Source organism: Trichosurus vulpecula, chromosome 8 (assembly GCF_011100635.1).
Source record: "Trichosurus vulpecula isolate mTriVul1 chromosome 8, mTriVul1.pri, whole genome shotgun sequence".
NCBI lineage: Eukaryota > Metazoa > Chordata > Mammalia > Diprotodontia > Phalangeridae > Trichosurus > Trichosurus vulpecula.
In genome coordinates, this window is record NC_050580.1 from 239,068,822 (window position 1) to 239,083,968 (window position 15,147).

General features: G+C 39.2%; 1 protein-coding gene across 1 annotated transcript in view; it reads left to right on the plus strand.

Annotated features, from left to right (window-relative positions):
* Positions 1-15,147, plus strand: part of TSHR (thyroid stimulating hormone receptor) — a 184,230-nt gene that overhangs the window by 89,790 nt on the left and 79,293 nt on the right. Inside the window, exon 2 of the mRNA XM_036735664.1 lies at positions 7,647-7,718. Coding sequence (XP_036591559.1) covers positions 7,647-7,718 — 72 coding nt within the window. The remainder of the gene's footprint in view (positions 1-7,646; positions 7,719-15,147) is intronic.

Genomic DNA, 15,147 nt, shown 5'->3' on the forward strand with positions numbered 1-15,147 from the left:
CAGAAAACTAACATCTGTTCTGACACTCCTTATGCCCAATCAGCCCAAATAGCCTCAGTCACAGAGTCCTGGGTCCTTTCTTTGTGACACCTGTTCTGCCTGTGCTTCCATTCTCCCATATCCACGTGACGTCTCATGACTGGTTACTGGTCTATGTAACATCTATACGTTTCATCAGTAGCCGAGTTCCTTCCTACCTGTTCCTGGACTAATTGTTAAAGGTCACCTAGGGAGTATGCTTTATCATTATCCTATCATGTCACTCCCTTTCTAATTCACTCAGGGGATTTTGTTACAACTCTGTAAAGGGATCATGTGGTATGGGTGCATTTTTACTCATAGTTCATTATCAATCCCATTTCTATGATTAGGTTCTGGACTTTCAAGGACCATTTCTCTTACAGTAGGAAGTCTAAGAGGGGGTGAGGAGGGACAGCATTCCAGGCATGAAGGACAGCCTATACAAAGACATGGAAACAATAGATGAAAAATGAATGTAACACCTCTAGAGTTTGCAAGAATATATGGAAATAGAGATGGAAGCTTACTGGTGAGAACAAAAATTCACACCAGCTTTCCCCTCTTGACCCTTCAAGGAGTTCATCCTGGCCCACGATTTGTGCAGTTGGATTTGACTAAGAAACCCATCCTAAAATCCTAAGGGAAAAGCAGATTTTTTTCTATGTAAATCGCTATATATTCAAGAGAGAGGGAGATTTATAATTAGCAAAAATTTCCCAGGGGAATCCTAGCTGTGGGTTCAAGCTGAAAAAAAATTATTGATTCATTTTTTATAATTTTCCTGAACTGGGAGAATATTTAAATCTGATTATTCTAGCAAATGAGTCATCAGTTTGGATGGAGAGAAGGTCGGAAGCAAGCTGAACATTTCCTTTCCATGGTCTTTCCGAGGTGAGGTATAAAGGAAAACCAAGCCACGCCCAAAGGGCAGAGATGAGGGAGTTGAGAAAACCACATGAAAAGGGTAGATACAGGAAGTGACTAGGAAGTAGTGACTCAAACTATCAGGACCAGAAAGAGGGAGTAAGAGCCCAGCTTAAAAGTCATAGTACTACTACATTGTTAGACTTAGTTGGGAAAATAGTATGTATGCCAGTTTGGCAGAGTTGTGGAGTGTGTGAAGGGGAATAAGATGCATTAATCAGGGAAGCTAGGCTGCAACCAACTTGTGAAAGGGTTTAAATTCCAAGCTAAGGAGTTTAAATTTTGTTCAAGGGGCAATAGGGAGCCACTGAAGATTCTTAAGCAGAGAACTGACATAGCTGGACTTGTGACTTAAGAAGCTATGTGGAAGACAGCTTGAAAAGGAGGCAACTGTTCATCTGGAGAGTAATGATGAGACTATTTCCAGTGAGACATGAAGGAGGACACCTGATATAGTTAAATCCGGGGCACTCAGCAAATGAAAGGATATTAAGAATAAAGGATAAGAAAGATTTCAAGATAGCTCTGAGGTTATAAACCTGGATGCCTGGAAAGGTGGTGGTACTCTTAGCAGAAATAGGAAAGTTTGGAAGAAAGACGGATTCAAGGGGAAAGATAATGAGTTTCTTTTTGGACATACGAATTGTGAGATGTCTAAATCGATAATATGGGGCCAGTTCTCAAGAGAGATTAGGGATAGACATATATCTAACAATGACTGGGAACATAGAGTTGTTTAGTCGAAAAAGGTATGGACGGCTAGGTGGTACAGCGGATAGAATGCTGGGTCTGGAATCAGGAAGACCTGAGTTCAAATACAACCTCAGACACTAGCTGTGTGACCCTGGGCAAGTCACTTAACCTTGTTTGCCTGTTTCCTCATCTGTAAAATAAACTAGAGAAGGAAATGGCAAACCATTCCTGTGTCCTTGCCAAGAAAACCCCAAAAGGGGTCATGAAGAGTCAGATATGATTGAACAACAAAGGTGAAAAGGAAAGCTAATTACTACATTCCTTCGTCCGGGCCTCACCCTCATAAAGATAGTTGCCCTTTTCCAGCTCCTTTCAGGTATTCCTGTGGATGTGACTTTTCCTCAGTCGATGCCTTCATTCCGGCCTCCGGGGGTACGTGGGAATCCCTGAACCTGCGTGGGAAATGCAGCAATGGCAGATTTGCCTGAGTATACTAAGGCGACTAACCGCCTGTGAGGAGAGTCACTCCAGTTCTACGTTCATCTGTTCTCCCAGATGTTGGGGCCTCTCCCTCTGGTAACTGTGATTCTTTGGTCAGACAGATAGAGAACCGTCTGTTGATAACTGTGTGTGTTTGCTCTATTTCTATTGTCTCTGTTTGTATTTGCTCTGAAGTTCAGGGTGCCGGCTTTTCCCCCTGAACTAAGTGAATGATAAATGGATGTTTGGTTAAAGCGAGATTATTAACCCCTTAAGATTGCTTTCCTTAGAAAAGCAGATCCAAGAATGCGTGCTGGCCGCCCTTCTGCGTGCTGGTGTTATTGGTCTTACACCCCCGCAGCGGCTGCTAGCGACACCTTAGCTCATCTAGCCAGGGGAATCTCAAGCGGCTTAATCCTTTCCCTGCTTTTGGACTTTATACTACTGTTTATCAGTTAAAAACAAAACAGAAAAGCTTTGTTTGGTTTTGAGCCTCCAGTCAGGGAAACACTCTAGTAATTAGAAATAGAGCTTCCTTTTACTTGGTGTGCAGCTGACTATAACCTCCCTCTCAATTGTTTCTAAGGAAACCAAATACAAACCAATAAGCACAGTCTTAATACCAGCTTGTAGAGAGTAGGCGAACAGCGATGTTTGAAAGAAATAGAACTAAGCTTTGTAACACATACTGGGGCAGGGGCAGGGGAAGGGGGACAGGGAAAGAGGTAGGTGAAGTGTCACCATTGTTGTTCTCTCCAAACAAAAACAGCTACAGTCATTTCTGAATTAACACTTTCTAATTACTATAACCTCCCTGGTTGGGAAGCAGTGCTGGTGACAGCAGTAGCAGTGATGGCACTGACTCACTGGAGCACCCCTCTGTCTGTCTGTCTGTCTGTCTGTTTCTGTCTTTCTCCTCAATTTTTATCTATCTGTCTCTCAATTCCTCTTCTTTCCAGAGTGCATTGATTTCATCTCTCTCTCTCCTTTCCTGATGAAAAGAAACTTCTGTCTTGTCATTTTAAGTAGAGCCCTATAAACAGGCATTAGGGATTTCACATCCACCAGCAGACACTGATCTCCAATGCCCTGTTGCGTATAGATTTAGGAGTCATATGACAAGAGATGATTGAAACTATACCTGATACAATCACCAAGAGAGTAAGTCTATGTAAACAGATTAAAGAGGTCTCAGGACAGTCTTGAGGTGCTCTGTGGCTAGAGGACAGTATATAGACGAAAGGCAAACTAAGGAGAGATTCTTATGAATTAGATACCGATTTTTCACACTAGTGTCCCAGGGCCTCTGGCTCTCCTAGCTCTGGGCCCAAGCCCATTAGCAACTCAAGGTACCTTCCTGCCTCTTGCCCCAGGTTCAAAAAACTCCTAGTTGGTGCGTGCGCATGCGTGCATGCGTGTGTGTGTGTGTGTGTGTATGTGTGTGTGTGTATTTTGGCACACTAAGTTATATACTGTAAAAAATTGGTACTTTGGAAGATAGAGTATAAACATTATTAGAACTATAAGCCTCAAATAGAGTTTAAGAAACTTTTCAGTTTCAGTACCAAATTCCACACTAACTTTGTCACCTCCTTCTACTCTTTCCCTCTTTGTTTGGATATTAGGTTCTGACCATCTGTGTTAATCATTATTATGCAGAGACTAAACCCAAACTTTGTCTAGGCAGTGAGAATTGTACTTTTGAGGCAGTTTCACAATGAAATGAGTACCCTGGTGCCTGATTATATATAGCTTAGCTTGCAGAGTAGAGTGTTGTCAAATGTCTAAAGTAGAAGCCAAGGCCTGACCCTAGAAAATGTTTGATCTGAGAGAGTGGGAACCTGGGTCACATCCTATCCTTCCTAAAATAGGCAATTATAAACTTGTCCTGAACACAGGCACACCACCCTCTTTGTTCATTAATACTGACTCCCTTGTTAGACTCCCTGTTACTCCTGATCTCCTTTTAACCCACATGTTGGCTTTTCAAGGGGATTTTAACTTAATCGTGACACATGCGGTGGTGTCAGATGCTGAAAAGGTCAACTTATTTTCATAATATTATTTCAACCTTATCTCATTTCTATTTTGGTGTGGGACTTACAGTACTACATATATATATATATATATATATATATACATATACATACATAGATACACACATACATAGATATGTGTGTATGTGTATATAAAATATATATGAGGAACTCCTGGGTGAAGAAAGTTGCCCTACCAATGCAATACATTCTCTATAACTTAGAGGTTTTTTTAAAAAAGTATTTTATTTTTCCAATTACATGTAAGGAAAAATTTTTAACATTAATTTTTTAAATAAAATTTTGAGTTCCAAATTTTCTTCTTCCCCTTCTCCCCTTTCCGCTTTCTAAAATGGTAAGCAATTTGATATAGGTTATATATGTGCAATCATGTAAAACATATTTCCATATTAATCACGTTGTGAAAGAAGAAACTGAAGAAAAGAGGGGAAAAAACATGAAAAAAAATAAAGTGAAAATAGTATGCCTATATATGGATATACTATATATAATGGTATGTTTCAATCTGAGTTCAGACTCCATAGTTCTTTTTCTGGGTGCGGATAGCGTTTTCCATCATGAGCCTTTTGGAATTGTCTTGGATCATTGTATTGCTGAGAAGAGCTAAGTCTATCATACTTGATCAACTCACAATGTTGCTGTGTAACTTAAGAGTCTTGAGAATCGATCGGTGCACTGAGAGGTTAAGAGAGACTTGCCCAATATAACACAGATGTGTCAGAGATAAGACTTGTGCGTTAGCTCCAGCACTGACTGACTATCCATGATGCCATTGCAATTTATAGGAATATAGATTACATAATTTATATATAAAATTTATACACATACATATTGGGAGTGACTGAACGATAATTTTTGAATGATAGGAGTATACAATCAAAAAAGTTTAGAGATAACTGGTCTAGTAAAAAAACTTTGAACTTGCAGTCAGATCTGGTTTGAGTTGTGGCTGTGCTGTACACTACCTTTGCAATGAAGGGCAATTCATGTGACTTCTGTGCTCTTCATTTCCCTCAACTAGAATATAGAAATAATAACACCGGTACAACCTACCTCAGAGGACTATTGGCAGAAAAGCACTTTGTAAACTGAAAAATGCCATATAGATCTTGATATTTATGTAATTTCTTATTGTTACTAATGGACTTTCCTTCAAGGTCCAATCTAGGGGCCACCCCATCCATGAAACCTCTCTTGATTCCTCTCATTTGGTAGTAATCTCTCCCTCTGAAATTAATCAGAACCCTGCTTTGCATATTTATGATTCACAATATAGCCATTAGTTTGGCATGTTTTATCTTCCCTATTAGATTTTAAGTTCCTCGAGGGCAGGGACTGTGTCCGATTTCATCTTTGTATCTTCAGCATTTAGTATAATGGCTGTCTATAGTTATAGATGCTTGTTGAATTTGGTCATTGAATAAATGGGTATTCAAATGAAATATTCATTTTAATTCAAAATGTTGTCACGAGAATAAAATGAAATAATAGGTGTGAAAGCAGCTATTTTTAGACCAGGGAGAGAATGTTTAAAGATTAACACCCTCTTGAATGGCTCTTACATTAAATTCTCTGTAATGGGCACTGTTTTATTTCACAAACATTTTCAGCTCGCAAACTGTGTCTCTTACCTAACAAGTCGCCAGCTGGATCCAGTTAAGGTGAGCTAAACTGAAGACTTCCAAGCTAAGACAAGTATTTGACAGCATTTCTGAACTGGTGATAAAGGCAGGATCATGTTTCATAATAAAACACTTTGGTTTCTAAGTAGCTAACAAACTATTCTTTTGTCATTAACCTCTTTTATTTCTTTACTCCCCTGCAAGTTAGTAGGTCACATAAATAAATGAAGTTGGTCCTGCTTCTTCTTTGATTATGCGGGTTCCACATTCATTTCAGTCGTAGTAACAGAGTTCAAAGAAAATAAGACCCAGGGACATAGAATGATAAATAATAATCAAACAGACTAAGAGCTATGAATTGATATGAAAACAATGCTAAATTCAATTCAGATATACAAATATTAATTATTGTCCACTATTTTCAAGGCATTATGCTAGAGACAATGGGCTATGATAGATAGATATGATACACTCTCCACACTCAATGACCTTAGTGGAGGGAAGGACAAGCATGCCATTAACTATGGTACAAAGGTATATGAGGGAAGTACCAAGGTAAGGCTCAAGCAATGTGCCATTGAGGGTGTGTGTGTGTGTGTGTGTGTGTGTGTGTGTGTGACAAGGAAGGCTTCATATAGAAGATGTCTGAGATGGTGTTTGGAGGAAGGACTTCGGCAGATGGAGATGGAGGGTGAGGAGAAAATTCATCCTTAGAGATGCCATGTACAAAGGAAGGATGTACAGGGCATGACAAGAGTGGGCAATGGAGAGTAGTACTTCTTCTCTGGAATGTAGAGCATATGAAGGGGGCGGAGGCAGTGATATACACTGGAAAAAAGAGGTTAGAGCCCTTGAAGGTTTTGAGTAGAGCAGTGCCTTGATCATGTTGGGATGATCACCCTGGGCAGAAATGGGGAAAGCAGATTGCAGAGGGGATGGATTGAAGGAAGGAAAACCAGTTAGAGGGCTATTTACAGTACTCTAGGAGAAGAGGTCAGGGTCTGAACTAGGGTGGTTTCAAGAAGAATGGAGCTACATGTGACATAGATAGATAGATGGATAGATAGATAGATAGATAGATAGATAGATAGATGACAGATAAATAGATGGATCTAACAAGCATTTTTAAATTTCTTTCTATGTAGCAAGCACTGTACCAAGTGTTGGGGGTACAAACACAAGAAAACAAGATGGTCCCTATTCTCAGAAGAACACATTCAAGGCAGATTTAAGGTAGCTAGTTGGTGTAATGAATAGAGTGTAGGACTTGGAGTCAGGGAAGACCTGAGTTCAAATTCTTCTTCAGACACTGATTAGACATGTGGTCCTAGGCAAATCACTTAACTTCTCGGTTTCTTCGTCTATAAAATGGGGATAATAATAGCCCTTACCTCAAAGGGCTGCTGTGAGGATTAAATGGGATAAAACATGGAAGGCACTTTGCAAATCTTAAAGTATTATATAAATGCTAGCAATTATTATTATTGCTGCTGCTGCTACTACTACTGTTACTACTACTACTACTACAACATTTGAATGGGGAAGACAAAAATAAAAGGGTGGCTGGAAATGAGGATGGGACATGGTTCTGCTGTCCCAGATAGATGATGGAAATGTCACAGAACTTGAAAAGTTAGGCCTTAGCAACTAATTCAATACCAAGGTTAGGCATGGTAACAAAAGGAGATCCTCTGTTTTTTATTAATGTTTTTGTCGTTAGGTCAGTGTTTAGAATACTCTATGTGCAATGACTTACTTGATCACAGCCTACCATGCTTAACAAATATTCTTGAACAGAACAAAGTTAAATTAAAATTGTAACTGACGAACTATTTTTTTTACCCCATAGGAAGTTCACAGAGACTCATCTGAAAACCATTCCTAGTGATGCGTTTGCAAGTCTGCCCAACATTTCCAGAATGTAAGTTATACTTTAATATTAAAAGACTAAACTTTCATTTGCCATTTTTAAAAAGTTGTACAGCGTTTAAAGAAGTTATTTGCTACATAATGCACTCCCATAAAACCACTAATTCCTAATGATTTAAAAGTCGTGAAAATCTAACAATATTTGTCTGACTCTGCGTTCCCATCTTTAGTATTCTGACTAGACATGTATGGCAGTTCTAATTTTTTTAAAGTTGTAATTAATGTAACTTTGAAAATTAAAAATGAATTCAAATTCAATTAGTCCTTAGACTTTCGTAACATTTCTTAAAATGAATGGAATTCCCTAGATAAATGGATAGAATCAAATTTTGGTAACCGACAGCTGATTGGTTTCAGAGGCCTCAGGCTTTTTGGTATAACAGAAAATGCCTTGTGGAAAGAAGACTGAACTTGGAGTCAGAAGACCTGAATCTAGTCCAGGCTTAATCAATAACTAAGTGGGTAGCTTTGAACAGCTACTTAATGTTTCTGTGTCTTGCTTTCTTCATCTGTGAAATGAGGAGAAAAACATTTGCCCAATCTACCTTCATAGAGATCAAATAAAATACTCTATGTTAAATAACTGAAAATACTATACAAATTAAGTATAACGTGATCCTTTCTTAAATTATCACTCCCAAATGAACAGTTCTTATCACAATGCATGCTCTATTCCACACTAAACTTGTTTTCTCCCTGTTACTCATGACCTCAATTCCATGAACCTACCATTTACCTATACACCTCCCATCATTCCAATCCTTTTCATACCTTTACCTACAAGCTAAAGAGATTTTCTATCTCTTTCAGTCATGTCTCATATTCCAATCAAATCTTCCTCAAAATTTTAATTTAAAAAGGGCAAAATTTTATCTTGCTAACTTTTAAGAATATGCTGCAAGGTCCGTTAGGTAGTACAATAATTAAAGACCTTTTATTTTGTTGCTGTGAGCATTTCTTCCACCAGTGCGGCATAACCCATCATATGGCCAAAAATTTCTCTGTTAGTGACCAACTTGATAACAAAACTCTCTGAACTTAGCCACATTCGTCTTCAAATGAAAGACAGTGTTCATCGCTAGGCCCTTACTTGAGGTTCTTTCAGCTGGATAGAATCTATAAAAGCACAGAGTCCACTGATAGAGTCTTTGAAAACCTAGGGTCTCCTCCAGTTCACAAAGAGACATCAGAAAAATAATTTAGTGAAGGAAGTACAAAAAAAATGCCAAAAAATGAATCAATGTAGCAGCAAGACATTGGGTCAGCTAGGTGACACAGTGGATAGAGTTCTGGGCCTGGAGTCAGGAAGACTCATCTTCCTGAGCTCAAATCTGCCTTCAGACACCTATTAGCTGTGTGATCCTGGGCAAGACACTTAACCCTGTTCGGCTCAGTTTCCTCATCTATAAAATGAGTTGGAGAAGGAAATGGCAAGTTGCTCCGGTATTTTTGCCAAGAAAACTCCAAACGGAGTAATGAAGATCAGACACAACTGAACAACAACAACAAAAAATTTAGCAAGACACTTGGGTCACATTTAATTGTGAAGTCAGCTTTGCACCTAACTACTCTCCTCTATTCAACTCAATGCAATAACACTTATTAAGCACCTACTATGTGCCAGCCACTGTCCTAAGTGCTAGGGATACAAAAAAAAGGGAAAAGACAGCTTTTGTTCTCAAAGAGTTTATAATCAAAGCTTGCCAGTCTAAGATTGTCTGCCAGACACTTGAGTTTGGGTTCTGAACTGATTAGCTATTTTATAGAAGATCCATAGGGCATGACAAAGATATACAGTTTCACCCCTTTGATTGACTGATTCCATAGAGGTGTTCTCACCTGATAAAGCTATCATAGCTAGAGTATTTCATTAGTTATTTTAAGTGGAGAGAAATGATCGATCATCACCTTCTACCTTTCTACTTTTCAACAAAGTATTATGTTGCCAGAAATCTTTGTTGCTAGAGTTAGAGGTGATAGAGAAGACTTAGGGACACATTGTAAGAAAACAAAAAAGGAATGTCATGTTGTAAAAACAATATGCTAATTAAAACGTAATTCCTATAAAGCCCCTAGCCTCAAGCCCAACATTTTGCTTCCTTTTTAGGCAGGACTCAACAATTTTGTGTTAATTTTTGACACCATCGACCCTCCAGGTTTATGCATTTAATTAGCTCTAAATCCTTTCCCATCTCTTCTCTCTATTGTAAAATTCCAGATAATAGACTGATTCCTGGTTGTATAAACCCTACCATTTGTTTTCTCCACAAAAATCACACTGTCAGGAAATATCACAGGTGATTTATTCCAGCCCATGCCTCTAGAGGTCACTGCACTCAGCATAACATCCTGGGGAGAGGACAGAAGATCCCTCAGAATAGGGACATTGATGATGCTTCTAATGAGACATCCTCTATATGGTAATTTCTAGGCCTTGTGAGATTGAAATAAAAATCTAAAGAAAATCACCCCAAGTTCTCTCCATCTCCTAACAGATGATGAGACTCATAGGCTTAGGCACCTGTCTGTTGACCCAGTGCCACCTTTGGAGACAGAGCGCTTGAATTGAATCTTCTGCCATCTACTACATATATGACCCCAACGCCACTCAACTTTCTCAGTCCTCAAATTCCTCCCCTGTAAAAATGAGGGGGTTGGATGAGATAGCTTTGAAGTTCCTTTCAGCTCAGTCTATGAGTCTGATTTTTAATTCCTAGGAGGCAGCTTAGATAGCATAATGGCTAGAGTGCTAAACCTGGGATCAGGATGACAATTAGTTCAACTCCATCCTCAGACACTAGTTCTGTGACTCTAAGCAAGTTCCTTAACCTCTGTCTAAGTTTCTTCATCTGTAAAGAGGATAATAGTAATACCTATCTCCCAGTGTTGTTGTGAGAAACAAATGATACTATTTGTAAAGTGCCCAGAACATGGTAGATTCTTACTAAATCCTTGTTTCTTCCTTTCTATGAGATCTGCCCCACCTCTTCCTGAGATTAATTCCAAGCCCCAAATTCAAAACATCCTCAAACAATTGAAAAAAAGAGATGAGTTGGCTGAATGTGAGTGAGAGGTGAGAGGGGTAGAGGAATAACCTGATAGAAATGGAATAAGGCAATTCCAGTAGGGTTGGGCACCATTTATCCCTCCCAACAAGGCAGGTGGTAATTCCCTTCCCTCCCCCCATTAAAAAGAAGGTGAAGGAAACCTAGAGGAAGAGAAAGGACAAAATGGTTGCAAGGTTAAAGAGGAGCAAGAAGAGAAAAAGGAGAAGGGAACAGAAAGGGGGGAAATGAGATAGCTCTACTGCCTGAATCAGAACAATACTGCTATATATACTTTACATTCACTGCTGGATCAAGAGAGCTTTTACCTCTGAGCAGTCGGGGAGTCTGAATATACAGCTACACAGAGTCTCAACCAGGGAATCACAGGGTTCTTCTTGTAAGCGAGGACCCAAAGCAAAAGCTCACCTCTCAAAATATATACTCTTTCAGCTAATAGGCTCAGGGCCAGAACCCTCCTGACTCAGTGCCTAATTAGGAGTTAGCAAAAGTTGTATAAGCCTTCCTACAAGCAAGCAAGCTTCCCTTAATGGGCTCTACATGAGGCCTATTGATGGACTGGGAAGATCTTATTTCTCATTGACCTTGTAATCAACCAAGAAGTTTATTTAGAAATTTAAATATCACTGTAACTTGTTGTTGTCTGTCCTTTGTTTTCAAAGGGGACCATGACATCAGGAAAGAGATATCATGACTTGCAAGTGAATTGGATTAAATGAGAGAGGGCTGTGTAAAGTCATCAGCCTCACTTTCTCCTCAGGAGCCATCTGGGTCCAGTGGCAAGATATAAATCAGGACAAATGGAGATGTCCTGGATGTAGTAGAAGATGTTGGACTTTTTAAGCTAAGGTCTTTCCCAGGTCTTAGTTTGACTGAGGCAATGCCCATTCAGTGATTTGATACATACTTAACAGGGATAAGATGAATTTAGAGAAATAGATCTATAGGAACTGATGCAAGAGGAAGTTACCAGAATCAGGAACTTTACAGTAATGATGACAATGTAAATAGAAATAACAATAAATTGTAAATAAACATGGAAAGACCAAGCTTGATTTCAAAGAAGGATTGAGAAAGCATCTGGCTTAAGTTCTCCCCCAAACCCCTCCAAACACCTGTAAAAAATGACTCTAAACAAATTCTAGAACTACAGAACCCACAAAATAACAGAGGGAAACAAGTCTCCAGCACAAGATGGCCTGGATGGTCACTGGGAAGGGTCTATCACACCTGCTGGGAGCAGAGCACAGCCCTGCATGGGCCATGCCAGGACAGACCAGGCCAGGAGTAGACCAGGCAGAGCAGACCTCAGGGCCCTGAATCACTGAGCTGTGGCAGTTACCAGACTTCTCAACCCACAAACGCCAAAGACAACTGAGCAGGTCAGTGGGAAAACTGCTGGATCTGGGTGAGAGAAGTGCACGGTCCGGCCTCAGCCCTAAGGGCAGCAGAGGTGGTGGGGCAGCAGTAGCAAGAAGCCCAGGCAGCAGCTTCCAGAGCTCTAGCAGCAGCTGCTTCTGAAGCCCCTGGCCCACATGGTGGGAGGAATCAAGTGGCTGATCAGAGCAGGGGTACAGGGAGTGCTTTGCTGGCAGAGAGGCAGGGTTCTATTGCTTTGCCCTGCTTGGATCTGATTTACAGTCCCGGTTGTTGGTTCTAGGTGGAGGAAGAGTGCTGGTGAGGCAGAGCTTGTGGTGACTAGAAGTAGCTCTAAAAACAGTAGCGCAAAACCCCTGAAGCTTGGGACAAAACACTCTACACTCTGAAAGCAGTCATACCCTGACCAAAAGCTCAAAAGTCAAGTAATTGGCTGGGAGCAAGCAGTGTAAAAGGACTCAGACTCAGACTATAAAATCTTTTTTTGGTGACAAAGATCAAAACATACAGAAGAAATCAACAAAGTCAAAGATCCTGCATCAAAAGCCTCCAAGAAAAACATGAGCTGCTCTCAGGCCACGGAAGAGCTCAAAAAGAATTTTGAAAATCAAGTAAGAGAAGTAGAGGAAAAATTGGGAAGAGAAATGAGAGTGATGCGGGAAAACCATGAAAAACAAATCAATGACTTGCTAAAGGAGACCCCCCAAAATACTGAAGAAAATAACACCTTAAAAATAGACTAACCCAAATGGAAAAAGAGGTCCAAAAAGTCAATGAGGAGAAGAATGCCTTGAAAGGCAGAATTAGCCAAATGGAAAAGGAGGTCCAAAAGACCACTGAAGAAAATACCACCTGAAAAATTAGATTGGAGCAAGTGGAAGCTAGGGCTTTTATGAGAAATCAAGAAATTATAAAACAGAACCAAAAGAATAAAAAATGGAAGACAATGTGAAATATCTCATTGGAAAAAACCACTGACCTGGAGAACAGATCCAGGAAAGATAATTTAAAAATTATTGGACTAACTGAAAGCCATGATCAAAAAAAGAACCTAGACATCATCTTTCAAGAAATTATCAAGGAAAACTGCCCTGATATTCTAGAACCAGAGAGTAAAATAGAAATTGAAAGAATCCACTGATCACTCCTTGAAAAAGATCCCAAAAAGAAAACTCCTAGGAAGATTGTAACCAAATACCAGAGTTCCCAGGTCAAGGAGAAAATATTGCAAGCAGCTAGAAAGAAACAATTTGAATATTATGGAAACACAATCAGGATAACACAAGATCTAGCAGCTTCTACATTAAGGGAGTGAAGGGCTTGGAATATGATACTCCAGAGGTCAAATGAGCTAGGATTAAAACCAAGAATCACCTACCCAGAAAAACTGAGTATAATACTCCAGGGCAAAATATGAATTTTCAATAAAATAGAGGACTTTCGAGCATTCTCAATGAAAAGACCAGAGCTGAATAGAAAATATGACTCTCAAATACAAGAATCAAGAGAAACATGAAAAGGTAAACAGGAAAGTGAAATCATAAGGGACTTACTAAAGTTGAACCATTTTGTTTGTGTTCCTACATGGAAAGATGATATTTGTAACTCATGAGACCTTTCTCAGTATTAGGGTAGTTGAAGGGAATATACATATATATATAGAGACAGAAGGCACAGAGTGAGTTGAATATGAAAGGATGATATCTAAAAAAATAAAATATATTGGGAGAAGGAGAAAGGGAGAGATAGAATAGATTAAAGTATTTCACATAAAAGTGGTGAGAAAGCATCTCCTTCTATTTACCATAGGTGGGAGACTATGGGTGTGAAATGTTGTGTAGGCTACTCCTTATAAAGACCTTCTGGGAGCTATCAATGGGCATGTGGGAATTTTCAATAGTAAACTATTACTCAACTCTCATATTCTGAAATAAAGTAACCTCATAGAACTAGAAGATAGCTGAGAAGTCATCTAAAGTCCATGTCTTTCCTCAGATCAGGAAGATGCTAAAACCCTCGTAGAAAGCCCTACTCACATGTCAAAATAAAATGTTTGAGAAAATTCTATGACCTCTTTTGGCAAAGCTGTGTCTTACAAAAAAAATTAAAAAGTTTTAAAAGGGAGCCATTACCCATTCCTTCAGATTATTTATAAAACTTGACTCTAAGATTCCAACTAATTGACTTATAGTCAAGTGTTTCAGAAGTGGTCATGAGAATCAACTCTGCTGGGAAAAAATCAGCATCATTAGGCATTTATCATATGCATCATGGTTCATGAAATGTGAAAATGAAAGCATTAGCTTATACAAATGAATGAACATAATTAAACACTGCAACAATGTATGAAAAGGCTCTATAAATAACTATAGTTTTAAGTATTCCCAAAACCCCATATAAAGTCCATCTACAATTCTTAGTCCTGTTGAGTTGCCTTGTTGTGTTATATTTACCAACCCAGTCAGTTACACAAAGGTTGCAAAAGCACAAAAGTCAAAGATTCTGTATTTCCACCACTAGGATTTAATTCATACTTGGTCCAGTTCCCTTTGTTTTAAGGTAGGAGCTGAGAAGAAAACTTCCAATTTGGATTCATTTTGGGGGACAGGGGTACAAATTCACCCCAGAAAACAAAATCGTTGTGTGTTTGTACTGGCTCCCTTAAACTATAGCTACCCAAGTCATATCCATGCAGCATCCCAAGCAAGAGCTATCTGTTCCAAAAGGCAAACAACTGCTTTCCATTATGTTTGTGTTTTAAATTTGCAAATTCAAAGCAAGGATATTTCTTGAAAACGTCAGAGCTCTTAAATGCTAGCAACAGCTCTCTTGGTCACTTCATTTACTTACTCTGACTTGCAGAATGACCCATTTTCCCATTCTTGTTATAAAAGTTTTATACTGGGGTGTTCAGAATTGAACTGAAATAATTTGTTTAAAACTCTTTTATGTAATCACTAGAGGAGGCTGGAGAAGCAA